At 38.6% G+C, this 21485-nt stretch overlaps 1 protein-coding gene across 1 annotated transcript; it reads left to right on the top strand.

Moving 5' to 3' along the window:
- Positions 1 to 10375: 10375 nt before the first annotated feature.
- On the top strand, positions 10376 to 19544 carry miip (migration and invasion inhibitory protein). Its single transcript, XM_003459585.2, has 9 exons — positions 10376 to 10740; positions 15023 to 15198; positions 15488 to 15593; positions 16500 to 16611; positions 16690 to 16769; positions 16864 to 16990; positions 17511 to 17607; positions 18960 to 19079; positions 19233 to 19544. The coding sequence occupies exons 1-9, from the start codon at positions 10515 to 10517 to the stop codon at positions 19374 to 19376; spliced, it is 1188 nt and encodes a 395-aa protein (XP_003459633.1). The 5' UTR covers positions 10376 to 10514; the 3' UTR covers positions 19377 to 19544.
- Positions 19545 to 21485: the final 1941 nt, after the last annotated feature.

The following is a 21485-nucleotide window of genomic DNA, read 5'->3' as shown; positions in this document are numbered from 1 at the left end:
CATATGGATCTATACTACTCCAGTCATCATCAGTACAAGCACCACTCACCGCTGATTCTCCTGTCACAACTCTCTCCCCTAGTGTCCAGGAAAACCTGTCTTTGCAGAGCTCTTAGATGCCTATGGAGAGCCTGATGGGGATCTGAACCCTGGCCTGGTGTCAGATCTAAATGGCATGGCGCCTGGGCTCATTATCAGCCTGATTAACCACACTAATTAGCTGATAATAAAGAGAAAGTAATGTGTTTGGCTGATGTTCATAGACTCCCAGTCAGGTGTTGTTGCTACCCAAGAAATTGACAACAAATTTAAGGGATCTTGATCAAAACTAAAAAAAATAAAAATAAAGAGCACGTGTTGTTGAAGATGCACTCGTGTGTTTATTACTCACATGCAGCATCATTTACATTTAGAAAAAGGAATTGCACAGAGATGTTTACAAGTGCAAAAGCTGCAGTCATTTAGCATGACTGATGGAGTGAAACGCGGCAGGGAGTGGAGATTTGAAACTGAGTTAATAATTTATTCATAGATTTTATTTAGCAGGAGAATGTTTCCTCTCTTATAATGTTTCTGCAAGACTGCAATCAATTTATTTCAGTGTTGATCCTGAATTTGGTCATCAGTCCACTGATTTCACTGATTTCATGTAATTAAGGTTTACAGTGAGAGGAAATGATCAGACTAACTTTAATAACTACTAAAAAGTAGAATAACTTGTTACAATACAAAAAAAGAGAACTACACATGGATTTTAAATACAGTTTGAAACATATTCCCAAGACATCATTATTATTATTTATTAATACTTTAACGTGTCGGCTCTACGGAGAGATGTGTCTTATTGCATGGTCCACGTATAATTCCTGCAGGGGAATGCTGAGATGTACTTCTTACTCACAGAAACGGGAACATGCAATCAGGCATAAAAGTGTTAGGTCATCGCTCTCTGCTTCTGAACTATGAAGTCATCCCACAAGGACCGAGCTAAATACACACAAAAGCAGAGGACTTGCGCAGATGCTCATTTAAGTGTTACAAAGAGCTGTGAAATTACTTTTTAGGCAATAAAAATATTGCTGCTTTAAAAGAAAGGACTTCTATTTTGTTTTTATGTGTTTCAACATATACGAGCTTTAATTCGGAGTAGGCAAACAAAAAGCGTTGGTTAATTTGGTTGACCTTTCTTTTTCTTCTGTTCCCTCTGTTTTGAATACTCTGCTTTTTCTATTTTGTCACGATTCAAACAAGCTGCTCTGCTCGCATCAAGTCTTTACTTTTTGTGGCGGTTTTCAATTCCACGTATTGCATGTCATATACTGAAGTGCAGATTTTACATGCAGTTTTGCAAGAGTCTTATAGCGTTTAAGTAGGCAACCTGAAATTAGATTATCGGAGATTTATTTGCTGTAAGACCGTTTGTTCTCGCGCAGGCCATAAACAAATACTGGACTGTCTTGGTGATTAGTGGATCTGAAAAACAAGCTTGAAAGCTTTTTAATTAGGCTATTGTTGATGAATGCTACTGTACGTATTTGATGGAGAAGGCTGATCTACTTTGCTAAAAAGCTTTTGCCAGAAAATGTAATGTGCGCTCAGAAACTCTCAGAGTGAGGCTAGAAGGATGTTGTTGTTGTGGGAAGACAGTCTGTATATTTAGACCCTGTAACTAAGAATGATAATAGATTATGTGTTATGCAATTTGGAAAAAATTGAAATTTTACTTAATTTTTTTCATTAGACAAAATAGACAAGAAAACAGCATGTTCTAACTGTAGACGCCTTAATTAATAAACATTTATAAAACAGTTTCTCATTTCTACTCATTGCGGTTTTGCCTATTTTAGAGCTTGGTGCTCGACAATAGCAGCAATCATGGCTTTACATTCTCGTCTCCCTATTAATTACGTCCTGTGGGTTGTTGGATTAAGCCTGCAGTCAGCCTGAGCTTAAAAAGCTCAGAATATTTCAACCCCAACAATTAAAACCATGCCATTTTACAAAAAGCTCATTTATTGGGACTTTCTGATGAGGTGATATGAACTTATATTTGTCTCTTCTTTCAAAACCCACTATAGTCCCTTGGTTATGTAAGAGTGGTTTGCTGAAAGAGGCAGAGATTGCATGAAACAGTGGCATTGAATCTTGTTAGAAGCAGGTGGATGTTGAGACTGTCTGTCTGTCTGTCTGACAGTGTATGTTGTGCTGACACTCTTTGTCAGCCTGGTGGCATTCAGTTAGAGTCATTGTCTTCCCTCAGCCTGAAAGAAAGGCTGTGATTAACTGGTATGTTCCTCCTCTGTTGATTTACTGCATGTGTTTAATAGGCCTCGGAAAAGCCACACAGGCCATTAAGCACAGAGCTAACATAAAAGCTCCAAAATGAGGTCCCGCTGCAGACTAACTCTGAGGAACCAAATGGGAAGCAAACCTCATGGTCTCTGTCCTCATCTCACAAATCAGCATTCATTAGATCACAGTTTGCAGGTGTAATGTGTTGAAATACGAGTGGCCGCTGGTATATTCATTCCTCAAATGCAGCATAAGCATGGCTGAGCATAATTGCTTTGGGGATAACGTCTTTGGAAAAGAAAGTATAAAAGTATACTTCTTTAGACGATTTTGCCATACAAAAAGATTTTAAAAACATATTTTTTATTAGCATTGCCTTTTTATATGTTTGTGTTCTGCTGAAAAAGTCTATTATAGATGGAACATAGGGTAATTTCTGCTTTTCATGGTTTCTTCTCAGTTTGTGAATATTGTCTAGCATGCCAAAGACACTAATAAGAACAAATAGTTTTTCCCTGAACTATTTTGTCAAGCAGATGTAAACCTGCACAGAAATAATTAGAAAGTAATAACAAGAAAGGGGAAACAGTCACAGCAGCATGAAGAGCTTGAATTAGGTTAGGCTTTTATATGGAAAGCACTAGGATACACTTTGTATGGTGCGTTTATGAAAGCTTTATTGAAGTCTGTCTGCAGTTGGACCACAAATACTTCCAATACTGCATTTAAAATAAGACTTTTTAGCACAAAGTTGTGAATATCCGTAGCCTACATATTAAACACAACAAAACACCCCAAATAAAGTAGCTCAATAAAATAAAACAAAATCACCCAATAAAAACAAAAGACTTCTATAAGTAAAAATGTAAATAAAATACAACACTAAAAGTTTCATGATATTGCTTAATAATTGCTTAAATGTTTCCCACTTTTTATTTTACTGACACATTTACAACAGGTACAATCACCAGTGACCCCTGACAACAAAATACCCGGTGCGCTGCGCACTGTACTGAACTAAAATCAGTATAAAATCATTGAAATACTTAATAATATGATGCAACCCAGTTCACCACAACAGTAGCTCTTTGACAGTGTCAATCACAACTGAACATTATTATATTTGTCAAGGTATAATTTATGCTGAACTGTAAGATATGATTCATTATCATAGGCTGAACTTACTCAACAGCGTGATCGTAATTCGTGCTGGAAGGGACACAGTATTCTAATCTGCACAGCTTACTTATTAATAAACTGTAATCAATATTCATTACTTTCTGCACTGATGATTTAACTAATGTACTACTGCAAATAGTAGCGTCCTGCAAGACCTTTCTTGTTTACATATTATCACCACCTTTCCTTAAACCTGTTCATTTCTGTTGGATATTTAGTGCTCTTTCACTGCAGCTGTTAATCACAAGAGAACAGTGAGAATCATTCAGCTCTTCATTATTTCATTACTGTGGAAATATTGACGGTGAGAGTTTTTTAAGCTTCAGATAGAACTGTTGATGGTGAAAAATAACTGGATTGCTGTCAATTGCAATAATATTAAACTAAATAAAACACGTTAACGTGAATGGATGAGTTTCTTTGGTCACAGAAAGGTGAAGTGACAAAATACCCCCCACTATCCACCTGTCCCTCAGGTTTTAGCAGCTAGGACAGCACCGTGGCAGGTCTAATCCGCCTTATCTTAATGGCATCCGGCCCTATCGCTGGAGCAGTAGGGAAGATCGACCCTTTGCCTTTCTTTATCAGCAAAAACCACTTCCCTCACCAATCCTGTTGGTCACCCTGCTCTCTCGCCATCAGTAGGCCTGTCTCACTCTGAACTTACCAAATCTTCTTGTGCAATGTCATAATCCCAGCCTCAGTTGATGTCCAGATGCATGTTTCCAGGAAAACATAAAAAAAGCTTCTCGGGAAACGTCGCTGCTGTTGAAATGGGCATATGGCTGATGTTTCTGAAAAAACAAAACACTCACATGTATGTGCAAATACACAGAACACACAGGCTGGATGTGTATCTTGGCTCTGGGTTATTTTCTTTGCCTCCCCATATTCCCACTGTGGCAATAGTGACTTTGCAACAGGGGAGTCAAGAGAGGCTTTGTAGCTCAGATTTTTAAAAAAGATTTTCTTTGCAAAGCCTTATCACAGTTTGGCTTTTATAACAACAAACTTGGGTTTCCCTAGGTAATTGCTAGACTGAAAACAAGTGTAGATATGCCTGGTTTCCCAGGCAAAACTATATGTGCTGTATAAACACTAAAACTCAGAAAAAGCATGTCCTAGCGAATATGCAAAGTCAATGCAAAGATTTTGCTTGAAATGCTTAAAAATATTTGAAATATTAAAAGGTCAATTTGTTAAATGAGGTTAACTGCATAAGATTACCAAAATATCAGTGTGAATTTGAATCCACCAGTCAGGATCTCAATAATGTGAATGCTTAAACAGCATTCATATTAATAAACCTGAGCTCAGCCTAAATCTTGTACTTTGTCTTATTGTGTTGTTATCTTTCTGTTCATCGTGAACCTGAAAGGAGCTGAGCTGTACGTGAAAGACTTTCACTGTCCAAAATACTCTGTGTGCAGAAATCATTTACCATGGATGATAATCGGCTCTGGAAAATAATTGCTGCTCAGGAGCTGATAGCTGTCAGCATCAGTTGGATCATTTTTTTGTTAGTTTTGTGTTTTAGTTCTTCTGTTTCATGCACTGTAGCACAAGGAAGCTACATTGTCTTCTTTCACCACATTTTTCTTGCATTTAAAACTAAAACAGTTTATACAAAATGGTGCATTTGTCATTTCAGGAGATCAGTCTGACACCAAAATGTGCTGAATGTGAAAATAAAAATTAATTTTGACCATCAGATAAACTCCTCAACTTCCAGGTAAGTAATGAAGTTACCACTAATAACAATGAAGAAAACTTTTAACTGACATATGACCCGGTAGTAAATACATCTAGGCATCTAGGCAACAACGGCCTTGAATGCCGTCAGTTTCAAAGCAATATGTGACAAGCGTCCAGTGTGCACACAACAAAATTGTCACAATGACCACTCTTGGAGAATGAGGTAACAATCACACCTGCGATTTAAAATTGTCTTGCTTAGCAACACCTTGTGGGCACACCCCTAGGTGCTCCACTGGCCATTTGACGTTAGTGCAAGATTTCTATTACTATTATGCAGATCTTCCTTAATGAACTTATCCATAATTTCAAATAAGTGAGATCTGTAATCATCCATTTGCCTGCTTTCCTGGGTGTTTGGCTGCTAGTCTGTTCTTTACCTCACTACTACTTTCCCATGCTATCAAACTCAATGCGGCAAAGTGACATCATTACTAGTGATATCATTATACGAGTCTACATATCTTCTTCCCAACTTTCTTTGAGCCAATCAGCCTCCAGTCTGCGTTGTTTAAATCTCAGTGCTCTCTGCCACTCTGTGCAATATTGAAAATTTTGATATTGATCTAATACCAGGTTAATACAGGGACAGTACTGATGATACCAATATCAATACTGACACTTTTAACCTATTAAGGTTCATGTAGGGGAGAGCAGTGTGTCATAACTCATGAGATGAATCATCATCAGTTTGCAAAAATCGTTGTGATTCTTAATTTCTACAATAATTAGTTAAGACAATAAAAACAAATCTTTCAGATTTTCGGAATTTCAATGTACCTGCCTCTAAAGTACTTTAGATCAACTTCTGATTTTTAAATGTGCTACAGGCTATAAATAAATTGACGTGACAGTCAATACAAAAGGGACATTTTTTATAGTGTATGTTTGATGTATATTCTTTCATTTCCAAGTGAAATTATTTAACACAATTCAGTGGGCTACATACTGCATTAGGATAGAAATAAAGTATCAATCTTATCATGTTAGCATCATTCTGATACTGATACCAGTGTTAATATCAATACTATCAGTATTTGCATTGATCCGCCCACCGCTGTCATTCGTGGAGCCCACCTTCTCCCCAACGCCACCTCACCCAAGTCACTCAGAGGTCCATCCGAGCCTCCATCTTCATCTTCATCACCACTAGCATCTAGACTGCGGGTGGTCCTATCCTAAATTGTATCACTGCTGCACTACGTTCTGCCATAATTAGTCATCGCCAAATAATATTATTTGTCTATCTCAACTCATGTTCAATTCTTCCAAATGATCTCTCCTTTTTCAAATGTTAAAATGCCTACTTTAGAGCAATTAACAACATGTTTATAGCCTGCTATCCTAGATTTCTTCTTCGTAACAGCTACTGAGGTTTGATTTTTATAGAAATCTTGTTGGACAAAAGTTATATATTATTAGGGTGTGGCTCTTTTGAAGGTTGGGTGAGTCTGACTGGGCAGCTGTAACGCCAGCTCATATTTGTGGCGTTGGTGCCTTTGGAGCATTTTTTATTGAATTATCTGTTAAATACTACAGCTTAAGGTGCATTTAATGTACTCCCAGCAAGTCCAAGAAGGCTATGCTCCAGTTTTATTTTACTTGTATCTCATCACAAATTACACATAGAAATAATTTTCTAAATAAACTTGCCTGTTAGTTGACAACTCTCAATCCTTTCATCTAAATATGGTCAATTCTCACTCCAAAAACACAAAAACTAAAATAGCAACGGCTCTCCAGGCTTTTGTATACAGTCTATATGTTAATTCTTGTTATTACTAATTGTCACTAATGCTATTTGTTTCTTTGTTATTATAAGCTAGTTATACATGAATAGCTTTAAGTAACTGTAATGGTAAACAGTTTTTTCCCTCTATATGTGAACCAATTGCACTATGCTGATTTAGTATAAGAGCTTCATTACACAGAACCAAACAGGAAAGGATACAAAGACTTGAAACGGTCCTTCTGAACACATCACGACAAATATAACGGTTTCTCTGGGTCATGGGACTCATTTTCTAATAATTGCACAACCATTCTCCTGAACACATCAGTGGTTTCTTTGAAAAGAAAATGTCTTTCTTAGGTGATTTCGTTATCAGAAATATGAATATTTTCACGTTTTCTTTTGTTTTTGTTGTTGATGTGTCCGTTATCTGTGCCTAATGAACAATGAAACGTTCTGGCGGCGGGCAGTAATTGCTCAGAGCCCAACAGTGGGGGTGTAATTAGAGAGACAGGGAGGAGTATATGACTTCATGACTGGTACTGTTTAATGATAATGGGGTGCAACGCCACACTACTGTGGTCAGCTAATCATACTGGGCCGGCCTGGACAGCTCTCAGTGCAAACGAGCCGTGACTGGAATACTGAGCAGGTGCTCGCCCACACAGTTCCACACCATTCACCCCGCAGGGGATCAGGCATATGATTATAGGTGTGACCCTGCAACACCTGCAACAATGTCATTAGTGCTACCACGCATGGACAGTTTAATGTAAATAAACTAATGTCATCAAGCCACCCAGTAAAAAGACTGACCACATGCTGCTGTCTACACTTTTACAAGCACTGATTGCCCTTGAAAGGTCATACAATGAGAAGAAAATGAGCGTGCTGATCTACAGGAAGTTGGCAAGAAATTCTGATTATTGATTGATCTTTGCATGCTCTTATCTGATGAGAATATCATCAGCTAACGGCAGCGTGGCAACAGGAAAAGAATGTGCTGATTTGGTAGTACTTGGTGTATTACGAGAACTCTAAGGTAAAAAAAAAAAAGTTCTGATGACGACATCACATTTCAAACTGAGAAAAACAGGAAACTACTGAAGCGTGCATGTTCATTTGCTGTAGTTTCTCTCAGTTTATATTCATAGAGACTAAAGTTTGTATGTATAAGAGAATCACGGGATAAAGACACATCCTGAACTTCATGGGCAAAGTATAGTTATGTGGCTGCCACTGAGACAGATAAACAGAATAAATACCTTGAAGTACAAGCCCAAAAATTATCAATAAGTACAACTGTAAGCAAATGTTTACCAGTTGTCTTCTATATTTTTAATCTTATGAGTAAATAGCAGCAGCTGGGCAAAAACATCAGGTAGGTCATGTTCATGTACAGTCATGACGATAACTGCTTGTATGTTAGATAAAAATATTAGATACACCCATAGGCTTGAATCCTGTCCAAATGCAACAGGTCAGTCACTTAAAGTGCCTTTATATAGTTTATTACTGCAATTTACGGTTAGGGCTCAGAGAGACGTTAATGCACTTGTTTCTGCTGTTCATCTCCATTTGTTTTAGTAAAATGCACATGCAAAATAGTAAAAGGACAAGTCAGTATAACACAGTAACATTTCAAATTGTGGTCTTAAAAATGAATGCCTCTCTGGCAGTATCTATGAAAACTGGAGATGTCCGAGTATACGTTGTAACTGAAAACAAGACGTATGTCAGACCCTGAAGTAGAATAATTATAGTTTGCTGGCAAGTGATGGGTGGGTTTTGCAGCTATTAGGGAGCCTGTGTCTTCATTTAGCAAATTTGCAAACAAGTTCATTTCTACATGCCAAATATCCTAAACTGTGTATGATTTAAAGGCTGTTAATGCAAGTAGTTTTAACTGCAAATTCACCAAAGGTTTTATTATTTTCTAGCACCTCTTGTAGGGGCCTGTGGAGGATTTTCCTCTGAGCTGCCCGGTCTTCCTTGCACCTAATATGGGTTTCCTGGGAGCATTTTGTCCTTGTTTTCTTTGAAACCCCGATGGTACTGTTTAGGCTCAACTCAGCCTTTGAAGGCTTGTTGTGTTCTCTGTAGTCTATCGTATCTTGTTTTGTTTTTCTTGTGCTATAAATAACATTTTTCTTTTCATGTATTAGTTGGATGTTGTTGGGCTCGTGTTTTGTTAAATCTTTAAAACATGCTTTGTGAAGGGCTTTAAGACCAAGTTTGACCTTGTGAGTTCATATTTTTTACATCATTGACCTTATTAATAAGTAGAGAGCAACCAAATACTTTTATAGAAACACTAAACTTGTAAAATTTTACAAAAAACAAAAGGCTGCACAGTTATAGAGGCATGATTAAATATAATATGGTTACGGATAACAACATTAAAAATGTATTGGAATGTAACTAGTACATCATAGGAACAAACTGCTTTTAAGGTACATTGTTCATGATGTTGGTAATTTTAATATTTATAATGAACTTTGGATTATGTTCTCCTTTATGGCATTTTTTAAAAAACATTCTCCTACTTTAAAAATAAATACATTATTTCAAAACTCCTCTATTATCCTGGCAATGAATTATCCAGAAGGTGATGTTAATCCAAAAAATATCATATTTAATAGCAAATCGCTAACTGGAACCATTTTACAGTACAGAAGTTCTGTTGAAGGAAGAAAGGTGATTTAAGGGACTTTGGGCTTGTCTGAGTATTTCAGATGCTGCTGATCTGCTGGGATTTCCCCACAAAACCATTTGTAGGGTTTACAGAGAATGGTCTGATACAAGAGAAAATATGCAGTGAGTGGCGGTTCTCTGAAAGAAAATGCCTTGTTGATGCCAAAGGTTAGAGGGAAATGACCAAAGTGCTTTGAGTGGAGAGGAAGGCAAAAGTAAAAATATAACAGAAAATAACAAGTAACTACTAAAGTACATATATTATACATATACATTCATTAAAATAGTACAGGTAACAGGATACCTTTATTGCGAGATAAAGTTGTCGGGTACTGTGGATTTTTGGATAACATCGGGTTCAATATAAAATAATGCTCCTGAAGAATTGATCTTTTTTAGACTTTGGTCACTCCTTCATGCATCTTGAAAAAAAAAAGTAGTTGCAGAAACGTCTACTTACTGAAAACAGAAACATAAAAATTTACTTATAAGTGTTTCTTTTAAAAATGGGGGGGGGGAGAGAAAAAACTAGCTAATATCCTAGAAAACGTGGGTCCTGTGGTTTCTGGGAAAGTCACCCATCAGTCTCATCAGTGTTTTCATCATGGAAGTGTGGCGCCCTCTGTTGTTTAACACCTGGCCTTGTAGTTACAAATGTAGTTACACGTGTGCCTGTCACTTTAAGAAATGCTCAGAATTGTGGGTAAAATGTTAACAGCCAATCAAATCACTGTTGTCAACGCGTTGTTATGGAGTCGGCCCAATTTAAAGCATAGGAGACTCCGAAAGTTCCTGTGTGTTTGATGTACTTCTAATTAAAGCTACATTTCATTTGCTTTCTCTATATTAAAAATAATTGTCCATGGATCGGCTGGAGGTGTTGCGAGAGCGCAATAAACAGTTACTGGACCAGCTGAGGCAGCATGGAGAGAAACTGGAGCGGCTGTGCGGCTGCAGTGAAAGCCGCAAGAGGGAGAGAGAGGATGGAGCTGAGGAGAGAGGACCACTTGAAGAAACGGTCTGGATGACCGGTGAAGACCGCGGCCCTGCAAGGGCAGCCCTAGCCAAACCTTCCGTGAAGTTTGCCGGTAATTAAACTGTTTGTTTACTTGACGCTGGCAGCACGAGAGAAGTAATTAGCAATAAGCTAAGGTCGCATCAGAGTTGCTCATTATCAATCCGGACCCCACATCACAACAAACCAAAGCTGTCGACGTTTTGTTTACGAGATAGCCAGATTAAACTCCTTCATATATACAGCCCCAACTCCAAAAATGTCTAAGACGTAAATAAAGACAGACTGCGATGATCTGCAGATCTCGTAGGCGCATATTCACATTAGAATAAATGTTTAAACCAGAAAATGTACGATTTTAGGGGCAAAGATAATGTCATTTTGAATTTGATGGCAGTAACACGTCTCAAAAAACTTGGGACAGGATCATATTTACCACTGTGTACCGTCTGGACACTGAGGAAACCACATGGTGGATTTTTGGGACAGGAATGTTGTCCCTGTTGGGATTCAGAGATTCTTTTATTGCTACCATATAATCTGCCTTATGATAAATGCATTAATAACATGTTTTACAGTATTATTTCATCAGTAATATTTCTTACAGGGTTCATATTGCATTGAATATGTCTGTCATCACATTCATTCTATTCACAGGTTGAGTTCATTTTATACACATTGCATATCTGTGCTTGTTTGGAGTTGATGTTCCATCCAAGAGGGTTTTAAGCTTCACTGGTGAGAGTGTCCAGGTGATACATGTTGAGGGAAGATGAGAACATAGCAGGTTAATTGCATGCATGCTTACAATACACATATTAATCTAGTAGCAGGCCTGAGCGAAGGCCCAAGTGTCTTCTGCTTTTCTTTGAGACCTGCGCCAATTCTGTCTACTTAGTGATTGGTGACGAGGGTCAATTATTAGCCCTTAGAGACCCTGAAGCTTGAAGTTTATTACCTTAAAAGGCAGGTGTTATAGAAAAGAGAAGTTATATGACTGTTTATAGTTATTAGAGATGTACAAGATGTACCCTTGTCTGTAAAGAATGACTGTACACAATGTATTTTTGACCTGTGTTGACGTACGTGGAGGCGTGATCCTCACTGCTATAAAACCCGCATCCATTGTATTTTTGTCAGAGGAAGACATATGCTGATGTTTCCTCTCCTGTGTTAACAAACTCATCGTTTGATTGCACTTGTCTGGTGCCTCCGTCGTTTGTTGTTCTGGTCTCCAATTGATTGATCTCGCACGATATCCCATTCTTGTCTTGTGGGGGGTTCTAGCTGCTCAGACGGTCTTCTTTGTCAAATTTTTCATTTCATGTTGTGTCAAATGCTTTTACTTGGGTAAAAGTAAATGTACGCTTGCCAGTGCAATGCCCAGACTCATACTGTGAAGCCATGCTGTTGAAATAGATGCAGTATGGAGGAACTGAAATATCCAAGACTTTCCCTGAAAAAGAAGTCTGTAAGGGAGGATATGTTTCAGCACTCATGAGACCTTTCCGAATGGCAGTTCCATAGATGCTGATGTATCCCCATGCCATGAGAGATACATACTTTTGAGCATTGTTAACAAGCTCTATGCCCTCTTTTTCTCTTTAATCCAGAGGACACAGCAGCCATGTTTTCCAAAAAGAAACTGTTTTCCACTTTACCTCAGTCCATGTAGTATTTCCATGAGAGAATCATCATTAAATGTAGTGCTGCCTGATAGTCAGAAGACTATGGGCATCCAGTATTGGTTCTCAGCCTTGTGCTTTGTGTAGAGAGATTTCTTCAGACTCTTGGAATCTTTTGATGATATTATGTACTGTAGATTAGATATTCAAAATCTTTTAATTTCACATTGAAGACATTATTCTGAACCTGTTCCACAAGCTGTACATGCTGTTTTGTACAAATTGGTGAACCTCTGCCCATCTTTGATTCTGGGAAACTCTGCCTGTTTAAAACGCTTTTTTTAAAAAATCCAATCATCTTGACCTGCTGTCAATTAGTTAAAAAAATGTTCCTCTAGCTGTTTCTTTTTAGTACCATTTACTTTTCTGGCCTTTGTTTGCCCCTGGCCCATGTTTTGCTGCCATCAAAATGAAAGTCAGCTAATATTTTTCATGAAATATTAACATGTTTAAAATGGTTATTTCGAAGTCAGTGACCAGGTCTGAGACCACTCCCAGTCAGTTGCCATCTGCAAAATGACCTTTGTGTGTCAAGACTGCAATAAAATGAAAATAAGATGGACTCAGTCTTGATCCTGTTTAATCAGTTTTTGATTGAAAAGGATCAAGTTGCCACTTACATGCAATCTATTTGCAATAATCCCCCAATTAGCTGCGATAAATCTTTAATCTGTTGCTATCTGCATCAGATCTGTGGTGCTGTTAGGTCTAGAGGTGGACTCGCTACTGGCAGACCACGAAGAAGCCACACATCGGGTTTGATTCTCTCAGCCACAGACAGAGCCAGATTGAAACAGGGCAAATTTATAAATGTATAAACACAAATGCAGCTCATTCATTTCAGTATTCTACCAAGAACAAAATATTTGCGTACAAGATAAAAAAGGTAATTTGCTATCATATCCAGAGCAGTCTGTGTGTTAATACAGATACTGCTACTGTGCCATGTGGGTTGTTCTACAGTCTGTGAAACTGAACTGGGTCTATGCACCGGGGCTGCTGTTTCACATCTCGCAGTCAGAAAGTCTTGTTATGTGGGCGTCTCTGAAGAAATGTAATGTGCAATGTTTGTTGGTTTTGCAACAGAAGGTGCAGTTGCTGCCTCACTCCTGAGTGAAAAGACCCTAACCTCACCGTCACTTTACTGCATCATTCACAGTTAGAACTTGCAGCTCCTGATACTGTAACAGGGATTATAGAGCCAAACTTCACATATTTACTCTCAAACTCTGATAGTCTGCTTCTGATTTCACGAAGGCCTCAGTTACACTAGAGGAAAAATAGACCGGTAACTTCCGTGCGATCACGAGAGGTGGTGGTTGGTGAGTGACTGGAATGAATTTTTTTGCTGTCTGGGACTGATTGCAAATAGTTGCACCAACCAAATGGTCATCCAGAGGTTAAGCGTGCAGCACCCTTAACCTCTCAGTGACCAGTTTTGGTTGCAAAGCCACTGCATAGGCCACACTGTGGGAGTAAACCTGTGTCAGTTTGACTTGAAATCAATGCAATTACTCTAAAACGGATTTGTCAAGGTCTGCAGTTAATCGTTGTCTTATTTGTAAATGGAAAATTAATTGCCAAGACTTTGCAATCAGTCGGAGTTGGTCTGCTTCATCATTTACTTCTCCAAGTGAGGATATAATGTAATAAATCACATACAACTGAGTTGCTAAGGTTTTTAGCAAATGGCTGCAAATAGCTCTAAATTTATCACAAAAAAGCATGTCTTATTTTGCGCCCGATATTTGTGCATTAGTTGTCTTTAGGAGTGTTCATTTATTTGGAATGAGAGGGGAGCAAGTTTATCAGAATGAGTGCGTAACTTTTACTGATGGATTTCTCAAAGCTGAGTGCAGTGCCAAAACATGGGCTTTGCCCCGTAACTGCAAGTGTTTAGAGCAAAGGCCCACATATTTCTGCTCCCCAACAACCCTGAAATAGAGCAGAACTGAACTGAACAGATAAATGGATAAAACTTTTTTTTTCTTTTTACAGCAAGCAGAGTGGGTGTTTCAGGTTTTTTAGTCACATTTCTGCACACAGATTGCGACGCAGTGAAAACATCTCTCCACGTTTCCCCTCAGCAGTGCGCTCACACAGTGCAACATATTCACATTTCTTTCACGCCCCTTAATTGTATGTTAGGGTTTATTAAATTAATATGCTCAACATTCCACTTCAGACACTCGCAATCAAATGCAAGACAAATGGTTTTTCGTGGTGTAGTGTGACTGAGGCCTGAAGTACTTATTAATGAAGTACTTTAAATATTTTACAAGTATTTTTTCCCTGGAGATGTGAGCTTTATTATAGAGAGTGGATGATGCTTAGTTTTATTTTTTAATAGTAAATTTAGTATATACATAATGAAATGATGTGTACAATTTGAAAGTATCTGGAAGAAAAACTACAAAGTGCACCTTTATTACCATTCATCAGATGACAATTAACTGATATGTGTTAAAATGTAACTAAAATAAAAAAATATTTGTGTCATTATCACCTTTTCACTATTGACATTAGTCTTTTTTTGTTTGTTTGTTGTTTTTTTTGTTGTTGCGCTGCCTTTTTATCCTGCTGGTACTTTCCATTTGACTGTGAGCCTGTGGTCCGCATGTAATGTGTGAAATAATCATTTAGAAATCATTTTCTTCCTGTCTTCATCAGACACTTGTGAGAAAAGAACAGTCATCAAAAAGACTGTTTTCACACCATCTTTCACCAAACACAGAGAAGGAACTGCTGAACAAACAGTTAAATCAGATCTCATTAGAGGCAGCAAGAAACAGGACATGGAGCCATTCAGCACCAAGCCCTGTGTAGTAAATCCGAGCAAAGGACAGGTAAGCAAAGGAGCATCAGCATTACCCTGCCTGTGTTACTCAGGCAGGGTAATGTCAGTAGGAATAAATAATTCATCTCAAACAGAAAGGGCGCTCACTAGTATTTCACTGACAATCGTCCTTTAAAAAAGCTAATTCGTATCTACATTGGTTTGGGAGCTTTGTATTTATATCGTTACAACTAGTTTATAAACTACAAGTCTGCAACAAGCTGTGTGCTTTATGTCCACTGAAAAGGTGGAAGTAGAATATGCTTATTGCTAATGCACTGCCTGTTTTCTTTTTGTAGAGGGGTGTGCAAAGCAGGGTCACGTTTCAGTCGGACGATTCCGAAGACATCCGTGACCCAGAGAGGCATCATCTACCACCCTTACTCGGATATGACTGGATAGCAGGTAAGCTTTATTGGTCTGTCACATATCGCACTGATCTGTAGCCAAAATGCTCCTGAAATATAGGGAGCCAAGCTTTGCTAATTTAGGTTAAATTATGTTTGCATACATTTCAAATCTTATTATTAGATCTATTTAACCTTTTGACCCCTCCTCTGACCTTGGATTTTATCGTCCTAGTAGGAGGAAATCTATAATGCTGAAAAGTCAAGTTACATGATTTCTTTTTTTTTTAATCCCACAAGTAATACATTTTCACAATGTGCTTTTGAAAGTACTGACTCATAGAACCTGCAGTGGTGAAATAGATATAACCTAGATATAACCTTTGCATTTTCTATTGTGGCATCCTAGATTAACAAATAATTTAAAAAGTCTGATTGTGGAGACATCCACAGACATCAAAATACATTTATTACAGCTTTTTCTTTTGAATTAAGGTGGAAAAACCCTGCCATGCGTTCTAGTATAATTTTGCATGTTAAGTTTTCTTTACACAGACCTGTTTTCTGAACTTTAAATTGTTCAATAATGATGAAAGATGAATTGTTATCATATCAAAATTCTCCCTGTTGCCCTCTGGGAGTGTGCTATGTGTGTTCCTGAAGCTCTGATCCTCTACCAGAGTTTAAGGGTTCTGGGTATCTGGTGATTTGTAGGGTGTTTTTATTGATGCCTTGGATCTTTTTCCTACCATTGAGCTGGCTTCTCAGCACCTGTCTTACCTTGTATTTGGCTTTAGCTGACCTTCATGCATTGTTATCGTGGTTCCTGTTGGCCGATGGGGTACCCAAGTGCTCATAACTGTCCTGTATAGCTGCCTTCTGGCATCTCCACCCCTTGAGTCCACTTTTTATCTCTGAAGCAGAAGGACCGATAACAGCTGATATTTGTTTTTACCCCTGTTAGGAGTGCTGGATACTGAGGACTCCTTAATAGAGCGCTCAGATGAGTTCTTCAATGATCTCTGTGTATTTCGATCGCTGAATAAGGACGAGTGTGTCCACAGTGGACAAACCGAGTGAGTGGTGCTCTTTAAGTATCTTTATTATATATCTATACCGTGTGTTCCTGTGGTTCATTAAGATTTCCCTCACAGATTCTCTGAGGAGAACCATCCAGTCACACCACTGCTAACAGACAAGGACAGCCCAGAAGCTAACATGGACACTCATCAGTGTAAGAGGGAGCATTTATCTGAACAGGCCACTTTCTATTTCCGCTCATTAAGGCTGATCTAACACTTGTCTCTGCTTGCTCACCTTTTGTGCAGGTACATTCTCTTACAGGATTAACAGCAGACTGTTCCCAGTCCCCCTCCACTCTCAGGAGTGCTGTCCTCTGTGCAAAAAGCCCAAATCCTTCCACCCCCACACTGTTGCTGAACCTGCTCTAATCAGGTACTGATGGCCTGCACTTGAACTGCATTGTTAAACCACTTATGAACATTAAAGCACTTCATTGGCTTTATCTAAAAGATATTAGTCTGTCACTTTCAATTGAATACACGAGGCAGCAGCTCTACTGTGTGCAGCAGAGACTTAGACCTTGTGTTATTTTTTTTCTGCCTTCACATATTTTACATGTTAAAAGCTGAAGCTGTTTCTGAATTCAGTAAAACGACAGCAGCGACACATAAAAAGCTAGCTATGGCAGCTTTGATCTGTAGTATAATACACTGCAACAAGGCAAGGGAAACCTGTGAAAAGGGAATCTGAAACGTCCACTGGATCAAGTTCTAATAACTAAAAGCAACAACACCTGTATTCTTATTTTACATTTTGTTCAAATGTGCTGTAATCAGTAGCATTGCTGTGTGATATTGACTAAAAAGTTATCAGGATTAGTTTGAAAAAATTATCACCTCACAATAGATTTCTTCAGATTTCTTACTCATCTTCTTACTCTTGTATTTCTAAGGGTCAGCATCCCTCGCACCAGGCTTCTGCCACCTTACAAGTACAAAGCTCATCGGCGATGCAGCTTTGACCCTTCTGACAGTTTAGGATTACCATCGGTGAGTTACTGGTTAATGACTAAAGATCATCACCACTTGATTTGACTGAATCACTGTCCCGCAATATAAAACCCCTTCTAGCCATTGTGTCTTTCCATTCATTTGAGATTTGAAGGTGCAACATCTCACTTCTAAAAACAGTCAGACCGTGTGCACGAGTTATTGTCTTACTTGCTGCTCTTATATCTAATAAACTGTAATGTTTCAGTATATACACACAAACACACACTCACTGGCCAAATTGTAAGGTACACACATTAATATGCTTGTTAACACAAATATCTAATCGACCAGTCACATGCAACGCAATGCCTTTAGGCATGTAGACATGGTCAACATGACGTGTTGAAACTGCTGAAAGTGAGAACCAAAATAGGGAAGAAAGGTGAGTTAACTTATTTTGAGCGTGGCATAGTTGTTTTTGCCAGTCGGGTGGGTGTGAGTATTTCAGAAACTGTTGATCTCCTGGGATTTTCCCACACAACCACCTCTAGGGTTAAGAGAGAATGGTCTGAAAGCAACAGAACAGCCGGTGAGCTGCATTTCTCTGGGTGAGGTTGCTTTGACCTGATGGGAAAAGGCAACAGCAGAAGATCACACTGGGTGCCACTCCTATCAGCTAAGAACAGGAGACTGAGGCCATGTTCATCTATGAGTGGTTTCTTTAACATGACAGTGAGTTCACTGTACTCTAATGTCCTCCGCAGTCACCAGATCTCAGTCCAAGAGGGCATATTTAGGATATGGTAGAATAGGAGATCCACATCATGGAGGTGCAGCTGACAAATCTGCATCGCCTGTATCTATACAGGCGATATAGACCAATGAACACCTTACCATGGTGCTGTTGACACAGCACATTTAAATGCTGCACACTTTAACAGATAGGCATGCACGAGATTACTACTCCTGATAAATGTGCACCTCTCAGCATGTGTGTTGCTCAGCATAGTGAACACTTGCAGTACTGTAGCCTGTTATGACGCAGAAAGAAAATTTTGACCTCATGCATCCTGTATGGCTTGATGTACTACTTGGTGTAGTACAGGTATATTACACATGTACCATGACTTTGTATGAATATAGTTCTGAGGAAAATTATTGTGTCTGAAATAATGCCATCACTTTACCATACACTATAATACAGAAGTGTTGCGTATCCCATCTCTAGAAAGGCTTTAGCGTCTTTTTTTTTTTTTCTCCTTTAACTCTTGAACTGATTGGTCGGGTGTTGTGATTGTAAATTACTCACAGTTGTGAGTTTGACCATGAAGTTTGTATAGCTGTATTTAAATTAATAAACTCATCTCAATGGATTCTTTCTTTTCTTTTTCTTTTTTTCCACCTTCAAGCACTGTCTATCAGGGTGGTCCAACACAGGGCAGAGCACCCTGCCACCACCCAGCAGCCTCGACCTGCAGAGCAGTGTTAATGTAAAGAACCCAAAGGGACCACTGAATAAACAACTGGAGGTGAGAAACTGGACAACTGTGCGGTTTTTATACAGTCCAAGCTGCCACAGGGCTGACTGATTTAATAATTAATAAATAAGCAGCTGTTCCTAGTATACAGTTTCTCGCTGTACATGTCACAAATTAAACGATGTTTTTAAAAACATTTTTCAGGATCGGTCTGCACTGAAGGTGTCTGATAACCCAAACCTGAACCAGATCTCAGATGTGGCGCGCTTAGCTCGTCACAACTTTCAACGGTTCAATCCAAAAAGAAGAGTGGGCGGCATATCTTACCCTCCTTACCCTGCGTGCTGATAAACTATCGAAGTATACTGAGTGGGCTTTTTTTGTTTGTTTGTTTGTTTTAAGCACCCTAACTGGAAAAACTTGAGAGAATGTCTAAAAAGTTCTGTGATAGATGACAGATTTGATTAATTTATTCATGTCTGTACAATAAAATTTGAGTAACTGCAACAATTCCAATTTGGTTGTTCCTTTTTTCATCTCTGATAAAAGCTGAACAGATTTAGACTGCACATGTTACTGTCAGCAGTAGGGCTGCCACAAACGATTATTTTGATAGTCGACTAGTCACCGATTATTTTTGCGATTAGTCGACTAATCAGATCATGCATCCATTGGACGTAAAATGTACACCTGAAAATATGTTAAACGTTTATTTTGTGACCCAGAAAGAATAATAATTGTAATATTAAAACTAACTAGCTGCCGCCATTGTTGACAACTGCGCTGGGCCGCGCTATGAATTCTGGAACACAGTTTCTTCTTCTTCGGGGTTTAACGGCAGCTGGCATCCTTGTACATGCAGTGCTGCCATCTTCTGTTTCAGTCCGTTATTACACTCTTAAATACTACTACTTATTCCTGCGTCTTTTGGGATCTTACAAAGCTTCAAACGACGCGTCGACTATTAAATTAGTCGTCGACGATTTTAATAGTCGACGTAATCGTGACTAGTCGACTAATCGTGGCAGCCCTAGTCAGCAGCCTCGTGGATGTGAAGCAAGACTACTTAGAATTACTTAGACTTATTCAGTGAAGTGTATGTACAACATTGCAACATAAAGGATGTCATTTTGGATGTCTCAAGCAGAAGTTTGCTTTTCCCTTTCCAGCTACTTGTTTTGGCTCGAGGGTCTAGCTTACTTCTGTTTTTTAGCTTCATTTGACACTTCCTTAATGTTGGGCTGAGAACACAATAGAAGCAAAAGCAGGGGCTGATGTAGGGTACAGAAGCAGTAGTTCACAGGAAACCAAAGAAACACCTATGTTAAATGTCACATGCTGTAGAAATCCCACCCATAACACTCTCACTTTCCAGTTTGTCCCCTCTAAGCCAACTAATTTGAATGTCTGAATACATTAAACAATATACATGCAAAGTATTTCAACCAATGAAATCCACAAAAATAAGGTAAATATGATTCTACTGATTTCGTTCTGATGTATTTCTGCTGCTCAGCAGGGATATAATGACTGGGTAATAATTCATATCATCCTGTTCTGGTGAAGCACTTTGAAGGTTTGTGCCACAAACATCAGAGACTGAGTTATCTGACAGACAGACTTCCGATAGTTGCCTTACTTTGCGGATGTTGTGACATAAATGAAAGGCTTTTGTGTAAGATATGGCCTTGTGATAGCAAAAGTGTTTTTGCCTCTAACACTTGTCAATAAACTAACCCTGTTGATTATGGTGATTAAACCTTTCAGTGTATTTCTTAGAGGCACCGCAATGTTAAAGGCATTTGGTTCACCAACTTTTTCTTCCTTCAGCGAAAACAGGATCTGAAACTCAGAGAGTGACAAGACGGCATTGCATAATCATCATTATGGCTGGTAACGGTGGCATAAATGCATTTTGGGATTTCAATGGTATGCGCAATTTGCTGTGAAATATTTAGACTGACTTCTTTAGAAATAGAAGCAGGCAGCGCGTTCATTCCCGTCTCAAAGATGTTTCATGCCTGTCATTAACAAATATCATGCTGTACTTTTGGAAATTAGTCATCAGTACTATATGCAAAATCAGTGCCCTATCACGTGAAAGTTAAGACATTAAAAAAAACCTTTAAAACAGGTTTCAATTCACCTTGTTGTGGTTTTTTACTACAACATGAAACTCAGGTGAGGCTAATGCTCTAAAATAAGCTCAGAATTTCATGAAAAAAGTTTTTTATTTTAGATTAAACATTAGAAAACTGTAATGGACAAGAGGGCTGTTACTGCTGAGCAGCAGAGACATGATGAGAATGTGGGAGGGGAAACTTTATTATGAAATGTCAACTTCTCACACAGGAACAAACACTGCGGCATAGGGGCATTAGACTGGGCAGAGCACAAACGCATTCAGTGTCATAGCAGAAAACATGTCTTAACAAGAATAAAACGGTTGAGGTGTAG

The sequence above is a fragment of the Oreochromis niloticus genome, linkage group LG5 (genome assembly GCF_001858045.2).
Source record: "Oreochromis niloticus isolate F11D_XX linkage group LG5, O_niloticus_UMD_NMBU, whole genome shotgun sequence".
NCBI classification, from domain to species: Eukaryota; Metazoa; Chordata; class Actinopteri; order Cichliformes; family Cichlidae; genus Oreochromis; species Oreochromis niloticus.
The sequence above is the reverse complement of the archived record's forward strand: the minus strand, read 5'-3'. Positions and strand labels throughout refer to the sequence as shown.